The sequence below is a fragment of the Sphaerodactylus townsendi genome, linkage group LG03, assembly GCF_021028975.2.
Source record: "Sphaerodactylus townsendi isolate TG3544 linkage group LG03, MPM_Stown_v2.3, whole genome shotgun sequence".
Taxonomy (NCBI): domain Eukaryota; kingdom Metazoa; phylum Chordata; class Lepidosauria; order Squamata; family Sphaerodactylidae; genus Sphaerodactylus; species Sphaerodactylus townsendi.
The window spans coordinates 98,507,794-98,524,724 of record NC_059427.1 but is presented as its reverse complement, the minus strand read 5'-3'; the positions used below and the strand labels follow the sequence as shown (position 1 = coordinate 98,524,724).

Genomic DNA, 16,931 nt, shown 5'->3' with positions numbered 1-16,931 from the left:
TGAGAAAGTTCTGAGAGATCTGTGACTGGCCCAAGATCACCCAGCAGGCTTCATGTGGAGGAGCGAGAAATCAACCCTGGTTCTCCAGATTACAGTCTGTTTCTCTAAACCATTATGCCATGCTGACTCTCTCTTCTAAGATAGACAGTTATAAAGATGGTAATAGTTATATTTTAATAAAAGATAAAATGGAAGTAAAGAATCTCTAATCCAGTTCATTGCGTGGCGTACCTCTTGCTCAGAGATTAATGATCTGATAGAGGAAAACTAACCAGAAGTCTAAAGCTTCTCAGGTGCACACCTACAACTCAATCAGACCTGACAAGCTTCAACCAGAACAACTGGTTAATCATTCCTAATATGATGCTCCCAGTAATTGTAACAGAGGAACTGGTAAGATCTCATTAGATGTCTTTGTGAGGCCCTGGAATAAAGAAGAAAGCATATCTAGCTTCTTTGTCTTTTGATATAGTGGTTAAACAAGGTCTTGGTTAGTACCTGGGGTTGAATCCTGCAATTTATCAGCATGAGACACTGATAGTCATGAATTTTTCACATGTTCCCCTTCCTATAGTACTCCTTTCCAAACATGAGAAAGGTGATTACTTTGATCATGGGATGCTCACGGAGCCAGAATGGTTGGAAGGCTACAGTGTGAGGGGGAAGAGGGCAAAAGTGCTCCTTCATTCCTCTTCCATGGCAGAGCTCTGCAGATAGAAGAAGGGAAAATATTTCTGCCTCCTTTCCCCTTCAGCTCCCTACTCCATGTCTGTCATATGACTCTGGAAATAAGCTTTCTTGGTGTTGGAAAGGACTGCTGGGAAGAGAAGAGTGCAGGAAAGGTCCTTGATCCTTGTGTCTAAAGGTCACAAAATCCAACCCATGGACTCTCTGTCTTGATTCACAAAGTTCATCAGTGGGACCACATCTTCCGTGTTTCTTACAGAGTAAAATATGGGACGGTTCTAAGAAAGACAGGGTAGGTGATACTGAGCCGTAATGCCCTATCCACAGAAGATAACTCCAGTGTGTTTATGCACATAATTTCAAGACTGTCTCCTGGTCATGTGACTGTTGAATGATGCCTCTGATAGACAAAGTCAGTACTGCATACTTTTGGATTGCTAATTTACCTTGCTAAAATGGTACAATTCTCTCACCTAGCTTTCCTTTCATAACATTTCTTTTTCAACAGAAACCACCAAGTCCTGGTTGGACTAGTTCTGCTTTTTCTTCCTGGCCCACCCCCTCAACCTAAGGAAAAGACCATTTCTAAGAATGGAATATAATATAACAAGCTGTAATTTGGGCCCAAAATTTCAACAGTATTATTTAACAAGTGCAAAACAGATCTGCCTTATTTTCTGTTTATTGAGACACCATCCTCCTGAGTGTCTTTTGTGCATCAAAGAAATCTAGAAATGTTGGGAAATGGCCAGATAACTCTTTCTCTTTTTGTACACGAAGGGATAATTCTTTGAGAAAGCCTTTTTTCCTGAAATCCCACTGCATTTTATCCCATTTTACATGTCTGGAAAGGCAACACAGGCTGACTATGGTAGGCTTTGTTCTTTCTTTCGGTGTTCCAGCTGCAGAGGATGGAACTCATCTGGAAAGAAAGTATGCTCACATCAAGTCTCATTTAGACATTTTCAGTTTTTTTTTACAAGATTGGTGTTAAACAATAAACGTAACCACATAATTTTCTGCCTCTTTTTTGGGGGGTCTATTGCAACTTTCAGCCTCACAAAACCATTGGCATTTACACCTATGTAGGCTAAAAAGTCCCACTCTGTTTCCATTGGATACCTTTGACCTTACTGGCTTCCTGTGTCTCTGACCAAAATGCCGAGAAATTGTACCTCCCCATAGCTATATCTCTCCAGCGTCTCATCCGATGTATATCTGTGATAGGGCTCATAGGAAATGAGGTCAGGGCGTTGCACCTCGTAGATGGCTTTAATCTTGGGAAGAGCAGCCAGATCTTTGTAATTAAGGATCTCATTATCCACTTTAGCCTAAGGAAAGGGAAGACAGAGACAGAGAGGCGAAGACAAAAAGAATAGAAAAGAAACAGGTGTTGAGGAAAAGGGCAAGTTGGAATACATAGAAATGAACATCATCAGAGCAAACACCCAGATTGTTACCAGAGAGGGGAGAAAGGGGAAGGACTGAACTTTGTGAGAGTTTACAGGATTCTGTCCAGGTAGTCAAAGGGAAAGAGCATGAGTCTGAAATTCGAGACCAATATCACAAATTGCCTTGGGCATACATGTCTGAGGTCTTTATTTAATTGCCAAAAGCTATATTAGACAGACATGCACTCAAGGATGGATGTCAACTGCTCATTTTGAACACGTCAAATGTTTCCCTTTGAACTGTTAATTTGGAAGACCCTGTTCCTACTATGACCCTTGTGCTCAACAGCTGTGTAGTTGTATTAGATTATGTCTTTTTTACTTCTCCTGGAACCCTTAGGACATGACTTCCCCAGTAGCAGCTGCAGAAGTTATACATTTTAGTTACAGATACCACGCACCTATTTTAGCAACAGAATTGTACTTACACAGATGACACGATTGGGGGAGCCGATACTGGAACCAGGTGGGGAGATGGATGTTTCTGAAGTTCTTCTGTGCTGTGTGCGGGGGAAAAGCAACAACAATGGATCATTCATGAAACTTTTCACAGCTTCTGCCAAATCCATAACTGTATACACTAAACGTAATTACACTGAAAGTGGCTACCAGCATCAAAGCTGTTACTTCAAACAAATAAATGTTTTAACGTAGAATCTCTGGTCTTATATTATTTACAAATGATTTGGAAACTATACAGTATTACAAGAGTATGTATCAGTTCAACATGAGTACATCAAGGAATCCTTGTGCTCCTCATTCAAAGGCAAGGTAGATGACCGCAGTCCACTGGTTATCCCCAAATGTCTAGAGAGGCACACTCCCCTTTCACATTGTGCACAGTTACCTTAGCAAATACCAGTGTTGCTGTAGCAAATACAACAGCTAATTAAAGTATGAAGAGTCACCAAGAGTCAATAAGGCTGCAGCCTACAAGTATGGACTGGCCACATTGATTGTTTTCAAAGCCATTTCAGTATATCATCTCAATCTAAGTGATCATGTCTCTGCAAACCAAAGACTTCAAATGCTAAATTTCAGACTTTCACTTCTTCCCATAAGTACTCTGCTAATGTTGATTTTCCAGGAAGGCATAGATATATTCCCAGGTTAGGCAGTACAATAATCCACAGGTGTCAAACTCGCAGCCCTCCAGATGTTCATGAACTAAAATTCCCATTAGCCCTTGCCAGTATAGCCAATGCTCATGTTGGGAAGGACTGATGGGAATTGTAGTTCATGAACATCTGGAGAACCGCACGTTTGACACCCCTGCTCAATAATCCATTTCTAAAATTCTGCTTCCCACTTGCACTAAACTCTGTTTTACCTTTAACTTTTTTTCTGCTCTTGCTGCTTGTTTGCAGATGGGATGCCACACTTCTGAGCCTGAAACACAATAAACCAGAATATCAGGGCTATGAACTCTCCAACTGATAATCCAACATATATTATTACTAAGGTTCCTGACTGAATATGAACATCCTTTTAGCTTTGGTCTGCAGGGCTCCCTGTTACTAGGAAGGTCCTGCTTTTCCCTCTGTCTTCAAGGTTGCCCGTTAACCTGTATCATCCAATGCACTGAGGCTCTGGATCCCTTTGGAACCAAGATATTAGATTACACATAAGTACTTTGGAATGTGAGCTTTTTATAGTCAAAGCTACTTGGCACTGGCACCATGACAGTGCTTAACATACCACCAGTATTGAAGCAATAATTAGGACTATGATAATTTTACCTTGGGGCGAATTCATTTCACTTAGGATCCTTTTAATACTAAAAGGCAGCCACACTATACAAGTTCTCATCTCCATGATTTTGTAAATAGTGCAAGACAGAATGATAGAGTTCAAAGGGAAAGGAAGGTCATCTCATCTAATGCACTGCCACAAGGCAAGACCATTCAATTCCAGTCCTGCAACATTCACAACCCAGAACTCAATGTCAGACTAGAGAAGATGCTGAGAGCTCTGTGAATGGATCTTCCCACCATTTTAAACATACTAACAGAAGCTACGCAGAGACCCAATTCACAGGGCTGGGGGAAATATTTAACTCTTTCTGCTGTGCCATTTAAACTGACACACATACACATATACACAAACTCACTCTGAATTATGAGCCCTCAAAGGAAAAAAAGATCGCTTTCCTTTGTGGCTGATTTAGTGGCTAAAACCATATGGGAGGTAAAGAATTCACCACCAAACATGGCTTCTTTCAGTATTTAAAAATATTGGAGGGACCTACTCATTGATCCACTAGCTTTTCATCAGTTTTGATCCTCTCTGCGCTGCAAACAGAGAACTGCTGTCTTGTGTTAAGATACCACTGGAGTAATAGCTAAAGTATGTGAGCCAAACCTTTAATATATACTACTTTAATCCTATCCAGTGCTTCCCAGAATATTATGATTCCTACCCATCTAGGTTCAGCCACTCACTAGAGAAGTGGCTTATTTGTCCTGGATGCCAATACAATGGGTGTATAGCCCCCTCTCCAGTTCACATGCAACTCCACCACTGCAAGAGGTGCTCTGAAGATGATGGCTTGGTGATTGCATGATGCTCTTAACCTAGTCCCTTCTCTTGACCTCATAAAATGGTTGGCAGTGTGAAATAGCATCATTATCAGTGACAAGACACAGTGAGAAGCTGATGCAAAAGGCATCAGCAGATCTAGACAACACAATGCAAATTAAGCAGCTTTGACCTGAATCATTTAGACCTCAGTTTTTATTTGTTTGTTTGTTTGTGTTGCAGCATTAGTAAGCATTGGCACAACAAAGCCAGATATTTCTTTCTTTCTATAGATAGACTTAGAAACTTTGTCTGTTCTAACACAGCCTATGTTACAGATGCCATTAGGTATGATAATTATATAGGTAAAGCTGGTAGACACCTTACATATTTGCAAACGTGTCAGTAATATACTGCCTAGAAATGGAAGGGTCTTTTAGTAAAACACTGGCTGGAATCTTCTCATGATGTTAAGAATTGTTCTTAGGGGGGCAGTGAAAAAGTCAGTATTTAGAAAGATAGTGTTTTACTTGAGCAAAAAGCCAAATGGCTTTTGAGATGATGCACTTCACAGTGAAATCCAGATTCTGGAGGCAGTGAGGGATGGCGCCACTCCTGCGCTGCTGCCTCCAGAGGGTTTCAGGTGGCATGGAGAGGAAGAAGAAACAAAAAGACTCCCTGGCTGCCTGAAAGCCCTCCATAGGGGTGATCACCCGGCCCCAGGAACACCCCTAGAACACTCCTAGTTGTGCTGGCCTACAAGTTAGGCCAACACAACTCTGGAAGTAATGGTCAGAGGTGAGTCGGGCACGGTGCAGCTCTCTTTACTTGCCCTTCTGGGTGTTGTAACAACTACTTACGCTGGCTGGAAGGACAAATGCATTGATGTGAGCCTATGCCTTTTCTTATGGCCATACTACACCCCCCCATCTGGATTGGGCTGTTAGTATCTCCAAGGTGAAAGGAGACTTTGCATCTGTAACCACTAGCAGAATTAACAGAGGTGCTTTTTTTGATACAGGTTTAGCATTTGAAAAGCAGGGTTATTTATATGGCCTGTCTCTTTTAGTGATGATGTAAGTCTATGATCCCAGCAGGAATTAATAGGCTAGTAGCTTCTTTTGGAACAGGGTGTCAAAGTTGTGGTTCTACATGCAATTTCTTTCTTTTCTGGTGGGTACTTTATCAATATTTTTATTTATCATTCATTTTAAATAAATCATATTACAGAACCATTTTCTGAGTTTTGGTTGAGTTATTGAGCTGGATTTGGTCGTGAGGAAAAAGTAGATCTGATGGAAATCACAGGACTTGATTCAGATTGTGGCCATGCAGGGGAGATTAACTCCCTGCATAGTTTTGTTAATGGACTCCCCCTCCCCCAGATTTTATTAGCCTTTCCATGGAAAAAGCCAGGTATCTGTATTTTGCGCTCTCTCTCTCTCTCTCTCTCTCTCTCTGAGGATTCTAACAGCACAAGGTTCTTTTCTGGTTTTAATTTGTCAAACCATGTAGAGATGAAAGCATTAAATCTTGCATTCCCTTCTTTCACATGGCTTTGCTCTGAATCAGAGCTGTATGTAACTGTAATTTTATTTTTTTTAAAAAAACTCAGAAAATCTGATGCCAAATCTCCAGTATCATAAATGTTTTGAGAGTCATCCTTACTAATTACATTAGCTTTGTTAGGCTAATGTAGGAATTCTTTAGCAGATGGGGACTGGATTTCTTTAAAAAAAGATTTATGCGTTTTGAATTAGTTTCATGCATTTATAACTACACTGGGATTTGTTGTTTGTGTTATCTGACTCAGTATCTGCTAATTTATTGCCAAGTACATTTGCTGTCTAATCATTCTTCTCTAACTGCTGCTCATGTCACCTTTACAACAATCCCCGGATGAAGATCTCACAAAATAAGCTGGAGATTCATCATACAATAAATTTTGTCCCTGCATCAATTTGATTTCTGTCTCCCCTCTGATAATATATCTCTGAATAAAGCAGCCAAAGTGGTTCTTTTGAGTGAGGATTATCATTACTAAACTAACTGTCGGGCACACCTTTCCCATTCCTTGCCTCCCACCTTATAGTTCCATTGTCTGGTGGAAGGAGGGGAGCAGACAAGGTTTACATCTATTGATGACCCAGCATGTCATTCATCTGACTGGATTTATTGATTTTCTTAAGATCCTTCCACCTTAATGGTGTGGTCACAGCACATACTATCTGCTGATAAGAAGGGTGCTAGGAAGAGATGCAACTCCGACACTGTAATATGACTCCACATGTTTCAAATTTGTGGCTGGATTCACTCCCCAGCATCACTGCAATAGCCCCCTGGTCTGAAGCTAGCTACATCTGCCTGCTGAAAAAGGTTGGAGTAAAATCAGAAGCTCCCCCTGCCCCATCCCCTGACACACAGTATCCTACTTAGCGCAAATTAGATATATTTCTGTCCATGGCTGTACAAGCATGTCATTTAAATTGTCAGATTTTGTAAGCTGCCTTGAGGACCTCCGTATAAGGTGGGGTATAACTCCCAATAAATAAATAAAATTAAAAATGCCTAAAGCACCCCATCTGTTGAGTATCATCAATAACTCCCTTGAGCAAGGAGTTTTCCCGGATGGGCTGAAGGAGGCAGTGGTCCACCCACTCTTAAAAAGACCATCTTTAGATCCTGGGGATCTGGCCAATTACCGCCCCGTCTCGAATCTTTCGTTTCTGGGAAAGGTAATTGAGAGAGTGGTGTTGGAGCAGCTTCAAGGTTTCCTGGATGACGCATCGGCATTCGACCCCTTCCAGTCCGGCTTCCGTGCTGGGCATGGGACGGAGACTGTTCTCGTCGCCGTCACAGATACGCTCCGTATGCAGCTTGACCAGGGCGGATCGGCACTGCTGGTATTGTTAGATCTTACCACAGCGTTTGATGTGGTCGACCATGACCTTTTGACCCACCGCCTGGCTGCCTCTGGAGTGCGGGGCACTGTCCTTCAATGGATTGCCTCGTTTCTCCGGGGTCGGAATCAGCAAGTGAGGTGCGGGGATGAGGCCTCCCGGAAGTGCCCGCTTCATTGCGGTGTACCCCAGGGGGCATTATTATCCCCGCTGTTATTTAATATCTACATGCGACCCCTTGCTCAGCTGGTACGGAGTTTTGGGCTGTCTTGTCACCAATATGCGGATGACACTCAGCTCATTCTGTTGATGGAGGGGGGAGCAGCCACCCCCCCGGCAGCTCTACAGCATTGTTTGGAGGCGGTCGCTGGTTGGTTGCGACAGAGCAGGTTAAAACTGAATCCATCGAAGATGGAGATCCTCTGGCTGGGCCGCGAGGGGGAGAGGAAGATGTTTCAGCCGCCAGTGTGGGAGGGGGTCACATTGGCACCGACCCCCTCTGTACGCAACCTGGGGGTCCACCTGGATTCGTCTCTATCAATGGAGACTCAGGTGGCCCATATAACCCGGGTTGCTTTTTTCCACCTTCGTCAGGCCCGGCGGCTGGCCCCCTTTCTCTCCCAGACCGACCTGGCCACAGTGATCCATGCAACGGTCATCTCCAGATTAGACTATTGTAACTCGCTCTACACGGGCCTTCCCTTGCGTTTGATTCGGAAGCTAAAACTGGTCCAAAATGCAGCTGCGCGCCTGCTCACAGGCAGTGCCACCTGGGATCATATCCAGCCTGTGCTGCGCCAGCTGCATTGGCTCCCAGTAGAGTTCCGAATCATTTTCAAGGTGTTGGTGTTGACCTTTAAGGCCTTACGCGGCTTGGGACCTTCGTATCTCCGGGACCGCATCACCCCACATGTCCCAATACGGCCTCTTCGCTCAGCAGAGGCCAACTTACTGGTGGTCCCTGGCCCCTCGATGATACGGCTGGCCTCCACGCGGGCCAGGGCCTTTACAGCCCTGGCCCCAGCCTGGTGGAACACTCTTCCACCAGCTGTCTGGGCCCTGCGGGACCTTATGGAATTCCGCAGGGCCTGTAAGACGGAGCTGTTCCGCCGGGCCTTTGGAGGTACCAGCCGTTGACAGTGCCCCCTCCCACGGCCTTTACATCTGTGCCTTTGTTACTCTGGGATTTGCTGTCCTTCCCTCCTTGAAAGAGGATTTGGAAACGAAATTGTCGGATGCCATTTTACAAATTAATTTTAACTATTATATTTAGTCTCTCATTTTACTGCTGCTTTTAAAGGTTTTATCTGTTTTATTTGTATATGATGGCTATTATGTTGTACACCGCCCAGAGCCCTCAGGGGATGGGGCGGTCTATAAAACTGAAAAATAAATAAATAAAAAGGATCCTAAATGCCTCAGGAACAGTGATGGGATCTTTTGATGTAACTCAGATACAAAAAGCAGCTGTGGGAAGGATCAATATGATTTGGGGCTGTAGCACTGGGCAAGCGGAGGTTCACTTCTCCCTAGGCTATGCTGTTTTCCTGATTGAAAGTGCACCCTCCTGAGTTGTTTTAAACCATGCTAAAGATTAAAAACACCTGACTTGGACAGTCAGCACTCAGAAGTTAACCAGCGTCAGTCCTAGCCAGTATTTGGAGGGAGACCACCAAGGAATAGCAGGGTCGCTACACAGAGGCAGGCAATGGCAAACTGCCTCTGAGTGTCTCTTGCCTTGAAAACCCCACAGGGTTGCCATAAGTCAGCTGCAACTTGAAGGGGGAAAAAAGGAGTAAAGACAGGTACTTATATTATGCCAGTCTCTTTTTCCCACCAGGGCTCAAAATGGGACAGGACTGTTCAGCAAGGAAAGATACAGGGGCAAAGAGTTACCCTTCCTTCCCCAAAAACCACAGCTCTCATTGCTATCAGTACCCCTCCCCAAAACACAATGTGGCTGCTGTTTGTGGCTAAGATCCATTAATGAGAGATCTGACCATTTCAGCGCTGAACTGAAACAGAATGAGTTGTCTTTGCAAGCAGCAAAATATAACAGGCATAATTAACTTTAGCAGAACAGTCAGCTTGCATTATGTCAGCTGTTGCTAGGACTCTAGGAGATTAGCATTTTCTTGACTTCCTTGATCTGTAGTTTACTCTGATGCCTCTTCATTTCAAAAGAAGGCAAAGGACTGCAAGTGCTTCCCACAGTAGTAAGGACAACTTTCTACAAGACACTTCTTAGCTACTACTCTGCATCAGGGGCACGGCTGGCAGAATCCATCACCGGACTGAGTTGGCCATCATTGTAGCCTTCACTACTGACAACTTGGATTAACTCTGTGGGACTGGAACAGCAAAGACTGTGGAGGGTGAGTGCATCCAATGTTTACTGGATGTGAGTGCATCCAATGTTTACTGGATGTGCAGGTGTGTTTTCATGGGCAGCTTACCGCTAACTTTTCTCACAGAAAATGTTAAGCATTTCAGAAAAAAGATCTGGCTGGATTAAATAAGTTTAATCACAGACTGCTTCTGAACTGACTTTTTAAAAATCCACATGTGCACACATGTATTTCAAGAAGTGTATGATGCAAAAAACATAACACATGCATCTATTTCCTCAGCAAGGAAATATTCTCCAGTCTGGTGTTTTAAGGTTGTTCTGAACAGGTATCTTCTATAAGAAATAGACATTACCATTATTACAGGGCACCTGATAGAAGGACAAAAATGATCAACCAGTGAATCCAAGAGCAAAGTTAAAAAAGGATCTCAGTTTAAAAAAGAGGTTAGACCTCTCTGAGCCACAGACAGACTCACTAGCTAACACAGCCAAAGCACCATTATCTTTCTTCTCCCTACCCAGGTTTTAGGTGCCACGTATTTCAAGACCACTGATACCATAGTAACAGGCATGATGGCCAGGAGTAGTACTTTGGGGGAGTTGCCCTTTCCCCATACCCACATTTCAGTGGAAGGGTTTCTGCTGGTACCAAGCTGGCTAATAGGCCAATGTGACACTAATGACACATCCACTCCTCCACAATCAGCTAAATGTCACTGTCTCCCCGCACAAGAATTAACCCATCCCTAAGTTGCTGTAGTGCGAGGGTGGTAAGAAACCAGCCCTGCAATTAATGCAGACAGATACAGGGTAATTAGTGGCTCAGGGCGACAAACCACTATGGTTGTCTAAGAAACCATCAGTACCCCATCCCCAGCTGAAAAATAAACCTACAGAAAAAAAATTGAACTTCCAGAGATACCCATCCCTCATGGAAGGATATTTAGGGCTATAGCTGAAGTTGTTACCACCCAAAATCTTGAATAAGTATTGTCTGAAATTTTTGACTCATTCCTCTGTTAAATGGGACTGATTAACTTTAATCGGTGATCCTTGCAAAGAGTCATGAAGATCCAGCAAAAGCCCTTCAGGAAAGGATGGAGCCCATAGATAATGGGGTCTTGCTCACTTTCAGAAAGAGGCTCTCTCAAGCTACATTCTCAACAGCTTTAAAACAATTTCGGATGTGTACCTAGGCACCTGTGAGGTATGGATGAGATCAGGCAGCCCATTCCATAGTGTGACTTTATGGTCCTTGAACTGGTTTCATACCTGTAAGATACATTTCTTCACCTTCTGTGAACATCTGGTGGCAACGCACACACCGGGCACAAGTAGGGTGATAATGCTTTCCTCCAGCCTAAAAGCAACCCAGGACAGAAAAGAGGACTGATGAGCAAGTAGAACACATTCATTCACATTTATCAGGTATCTCTTAAGAATGTGCTTATATAATATTGATACCCTGCCTTTCATCCAAATCTCCAGCAGGTGTGGATATTAATAAGAACAAAGCCATTATTACAGTACCAAATACAATAATGTTACTACTTAAAAACAATTTATGTACAATGTATTGTTGAAGGCTTTCATGGCTGGATTCAACTGGTTGTTGTGGGTTTTCCAGTCTGGTAGATCTTGTTTCTAATGTTTTGCCTGCATCTGTGGCTGCCTTCTTCAGAGCTGTATCACAGAGAGAAGTCTGTTATACACTGCGTCCAGTGAGAAGGGAATGTTCAGTGGGGTATATATTGTCCATGTCCCAGGGTGGGGAACCAATCAGTAAGTGTTTGGGTAGAACTTGCTATGCAGAGGTGTGGTTGACTGCATTGCATTGCGGGTGGGGGTTTTCAGTCCAGGAAGTGATTCACATTTGCATTCCCTGCAGCAGCAACAGTCTTAGTGAATGCAAACCCTGCGTCTGGGTGGTGTCCATTGTCCATGGACCTAGCATGCCCTTGACCTTTGATTCTGATGTTTTTAAGTACTGGTAGCCAAGTTTTATTAATCCTCAGAGTCTCTTCCTTCTTGTTGAAGTTTTCTTGGTGTTTGTGGATTTCAGGGGTGAAGATGACAGCCACAGATGCAGTCGAAACATTAGGAACAAGATCTACCAAATCATGGCCACACAGCCCGGAAAACCCACAACAACCAATTTATGTACAGTTAGCTAATTCCTAAAAACCATTCAAATAAATTCAACAGCCTAAAAGAGGTAATTTTTCCTGCCTTCATTCAAAAATCTGGTGTTTTCAGTGTTTTAAGAAAGTGTTTTAAGCCATCATTAATGAGCCTATTAAGGAATAGAGTTCCAAATGGAAATGAAAATCATGGCCAAAAAGGCCCTGAGCTCAGTAGCCTCCAACCTGACACCCATCAAAGAATGGATACAAAGCAAAGCCGCTCGAGGAAATTTAAACTACAGGCAGGCTCATATGGGAGGAGGCTTTGAAAATATGCAGGCAGTTTAGGGATTTAAAGGTCTTTAGTAACAGTTTAGTCACTGCACAGTAACATATGGCACCAGTAAACTCACACCATAAAAAGCAAAAGGGATTTATTGGAGAAAATTAGAAAAAGAAATTAAAAGAAGGCACACAGCTCAGTGATGACAGGGTGCATAGAAAAATAACAATGCTAACTTGCTAACTACTTCTTGAAGTCCTAATACAGTATGGTTGATCCTTGGAGTATAAAGTTTTCAGAGTCTAATACAAGTGTCTTTCTGGCAATAAAGAGGAGGAAGTGGGGAAAATACTATTTTCACTAGCTACTCTTATGGATAAAGCTGGCTGTAACCTGCTGACCCGCCCTCAAGCAATCACAGGGTGGCCAGGGGCATATGATCCATGGGGCATGTGGTGTCAAGTGGGGGGATGCAAAATCACCCCCACACCCCACTCCGCTGCGCTGCGCCCCCAATGGCCCCAACTGACCACAGCCCTGAGGGGGCCTGGAGGCTGGTGGCGACGCCTTGGCCCCCTGTGCCAGGAACATGCTTGCCACCCCTGCTGGGCTCCCCATGTGCTCTTACCTGGCCCAGCATGGCGGCGCTGCTCAGCCATGCACCAGTGAGTGAAGGTCCAGTGGTTGGGAAGTGTGACTGACCAGTGCCGCTGCGCTGGGCCAGGTAAAGGTGCATGGGGAGCCCAGCGGGGGCGCCAAGTGCATTCCCAGCCCTGGGCGAAGGTGCTGCCACCGCCGTCAACCTCCAGGTGCTCCTGCTGGGCTCCTCCCACCCCTGGAGGGCTCTGAGGCTCCCCGGTGGCCTTGGGGTTTTTTCTGACACTCCCTCCATGCTGGGGCATGCCTGGCCTCTCTTGCCCCGGGTGCCATTTTGGTTAGGTACACCACTGGGCAGCCTTCATGGAACCTTCCAGGGAATAAGCAAACTGCCTCCCTTCAAATGAAATTCTCAGCTGAAATGCATATTCCAATTAAGTCTGCCTGGGAACATGTCTTTGGAAGACTGATAAGGGGCAGCACACTCTGTACCTGTGAGAGGCAGAAACTAGTTCAGGCTGGAAAATTCCTTCAGAATAGATACCCTCTTGACAAAATCTTTTTAATTTAATATTTAAGAAACCACAGAAAACTAGTGAAGTGCTTCCCACACTGATGTTACATGTTCTGAGGGCATACTAACTGGTCTGCTGCTGCATTTCAAACCACTTCTAGTTTCTGATAAGTCAACATGAAACTGATGGCACATCTACTTCTCCACAATGAGCTGAATATCAACTGTGAAGGAGCCCTAACAGATCCTTGTAAAGATAAACAATTTCCCAAATCAAATGGTGGGACAGTTCTGTCCTATTTACTCTCTGTTTAGTCAAACTTTTTGAAAATGTCCCCAGGATGTCTCCAGGTTTAGAAACTGGCTAGCAGAGCAAAGGGTTAACATTGCTTTGCACTGTGCTATTACTTATACCTGGCAATATGGCACCTAATAGTTGAAACAAAAAGTTTGCCGTCCAAGTAGAAATTGTTGCAGTACTCTCTGAAATCAACAAACTCCTACAAGAACTGCAGTATGTAAGAATTTGTGGGATCCATCTGAATATGACAAATATCTCTCTGACACTGCTCACAGTTGCCACATGGATCAAAGGAAACATGGTTTGAACTAACTTAACCCTTATGCCAATACTGACAAGGATTGGACAGGGCAACAAATCACAGCACAGCCAAGCCCAGGATGTTATTGTACCTGTGAACTACCATTGGAGAAATGTGACATTCTTTTTCTACAACATTTCATGAAATGGTCACTCTCTCACATAATGAGATCTTTTCCAGCTTCCCTCTAGATGAGCATGAACTGAAGGCATTCTTGATGAAGTCCTCAGCCCTGTTTTTCAGTTTATGGAGTTCAAAGATGCATATGCCATCTTTCCATTATTAGACTTTTAAAACCACTTGTACAACTAAAATACAGGACGAGGGCAGCTCCTATCATAGGTCTTCCCTGGACAGTTGGTTTTATGGCAGTTAGAATCTTGACAGGACAGGGCTTGACAGAAACATCTTGCTCATACCCGTGGTGATTCTGGCTATTTTGGCGGTAGTAGCAAGACAAAGAGCAATACCCTCTTGTCAAAAGCATCCACTTCAGTCTGGGAACAGGGGAGATAACACCCAGAGTACAGGGTTATGGCTATTCCTGACACACCGTTCATCCCCAGACAATTTGCTTGATTTCTTACTAAAAGCTCCCACCAGAAGGCAACTTTTTCTGGTGTCTTTAGTAAACGATACTCCCAGATTAGAAATAGCAACCTACTATTTCACCCACTTGCAATGTAGCAGGGCTGTTCTCCTTGCCCTTTGATAAGGATAATAGGTTTAATTGGTAGCTTGTTTCCACTCAAAAGTGTCTGTGAGGATTTCAATTATAGACTCACTTTCAGGGTTCCAGAGCTTAGATGCAGCCACTGGTTTTCCTTGGCACTTCCACTGTAATCAGCTTGGTGCTGTATGAAGCATTCCCCTGAAGGGACATTTTACAGCAATAATAAAAAGACAGGATGAGGGATTATTAAAGGGTGTGGGGAAAAGAATGGACAGTGTAGTCTTTAATTAGAGAAGAAAGAGAAGTTAAAGCCACGATTCCTGCTCATCAAAGTTTTCCCAAGAACTGGGTCTCATAAGGCAAAGAAGCCAGTTAGGTGATCAGTGGTCCACCACACAAATCTTGTCATTTCTGCCATTATGTGGCTGCTCTAAAAGTTTGATGCCTTATAGTCATTAAAGTGAGTTATTGGGGTCTTGGTCCAAATCCTTAGCCATGATTAAAGCCTGATTGTAGCTGCATGATAGGTATCTCAGACTGCATCTGCTCAAGCTGTATGTCCTGCAATATACATCTTGAGAACAGCTAGCACAGTCTACACAGCACATTTCTCAGTAACAACTGAGGAATTACAGTCTGCTCAATTCACTCATAAGGATAAAAATTTAAGCATCAAACAGATGCAAATAGGAGCTTCCTTTCCTGGGTTAGGAGATTGGAAAAGGTAGCAACTGACACAACTCATTATTACCCATCTTGAACATTTGAAGATGGAAGGTTTTTGAGCCCTTTCTTAGCTGTCAAGTTACAGCCAACTTATGGTGAGTCTGTAGGGTTTTCAAGGCAACAGATGTTTGGAGATGGTTGACCACTGCTTGCCTCTGTGTTGCACCCTGTACTTCCTTGGTGGTCTCCCATTCAAGTAACAGCCAGGGCTGACCTTGTTTAGTTTCAGAGATGTAACAAGATTAGGATATCCTGGGCTATCCATGTGAGGGCTTTTTAAGCTCAGACTTTTAAAATCAGCTTCCCACAAAATATGGAAACAATGCAAAAAATATGGAAACAATGGCTTTCTCTGTGCTACATGTTGCCATTCCATTGATTGAGAGCATTAATCACTACAGAAGAGCTGAAGTCTGCATGGTGGGGGTGATGAAGAGGAGCAATCATTTGCTAAGCTGGTTCCCAGCATGGGGAGTGGCTAAGAGGCATTATTTCCATGATTTCGGATTTTGATCAGCCCTACGTTTGTTGGGAGAAGTGATACCTCTAAAAGGAACTCAATAATTGCAGACCTTAACCAGAAATCTAGATGTCACGAGAATCAGGATCATGTTGGAAAAAATATGACAATGTAGGATCAAGGAAATCAATTCTGGGATAAAATCCTGTATTGATACATGAGCAAGAACAAAACATTTTTTCATTTAACTGTCATGCCCCCACAGAAGCCTTTATTATTGTCATTATTTTGTATCAGTTTCCCATAGATAGCATGGGTTTAGTCCTCTGTATCGTCCCCAAAGGGAGGGAATTTTAGTTAGCCCCTGTCCCTTTAAGAAGTTTCCCAAGAGGCAGTCTTTCTGTTATCTCCCAGCAATGCCCCTGTTTAACTCTGTTCAGTTCAGTACAGGTGCCCAAGGAGTTAGGAGGCAGAAGTATTTTGTCACGTCAAAGGTGTACTGAGAGCACAAAGTTGAGGTTTACAGAGACTAGTAGCCAAATAAAGACTCAAAGAACTTAAAGAAGTGGACTTTCCTAGAAGCAGTCAAGGAAAAAACAAAAATCTACAGCTTCTACTCTCCAGTCAAGCAAGTACTTTATTTTAAGCAGACCCTAGGAGGAGTTAGGGTCTCCATTCTTCTAAATATTAAACTTTTTATTTGACCTGTTAAACCTTGCTCGTGACTCTCCCACTCTGTTCTGGCCGGGCACAGGGCACCAGAAATAGTTTTGCTTGGGGGACAGAACATAACCCAACTTGAATGCATATATTTTATGAAAAATTAGAGTCCTTTTCATATGGGCATTTTAAATGGTTTTAGCTTCTGAAGACAAACTGACTTTTTAAAGAGTTTCACTTACGTTAAGGACAGAGTACAACAGCAACAACAAAATGAGATCGAAACAGTTGTATTAACTGCAGAAGAGCAGCATTTTATTCTTGAAGTTTATGAAACCTTAAAAAATCTGTTTGCATTCAGAAGCCAAAGTGGATTAACGAACATGTA

General features: G+C 43.3%; 1 protein-coding gene across 13 annotated transcripts in view; it reads right to left on the bottom strand.

The window, feature by feature from the left end:
- ABLIM3 (actin binding LIM protein family member 3) overlaps window positions 1-16,931 on the bottom strand; it is a 181,503-nt gene that overhangs the window by 27,307 nt on the left and 137,265 nt on the right. For 10 of the 13 annotated variants that reach the window (XM_048488644.1, XM_048488638.1, XM_048488641.1 and 7 more), the window contains exons 7-10: window positions 11,178-11,265; window positions 3,469-3,527; window positions 2,567-2,638; window positions 1,863-2,018 (exon numbers count right to left, since the gene is read on the bottom strand). In XM_048488644.1, coding sequence (XP_048344601.1) covers window positions 1,863-2,018; window positions 2,567-2,638; window positions 3,469-3,527; window positions 11,178-11,265 — 375 coding nt within the window. The remainder of the gene's footprint in view (window positions 1-1,862; window positions 2,019-2,566; window positions 2,639-3,468; window positions 3,528-11,177; window positions 11,266-16,931) is intronic. The other 3 variants (XM_048488649.1, XM_048488650.1, XM_048488651.1) reach the window with 1 other exon arrangement.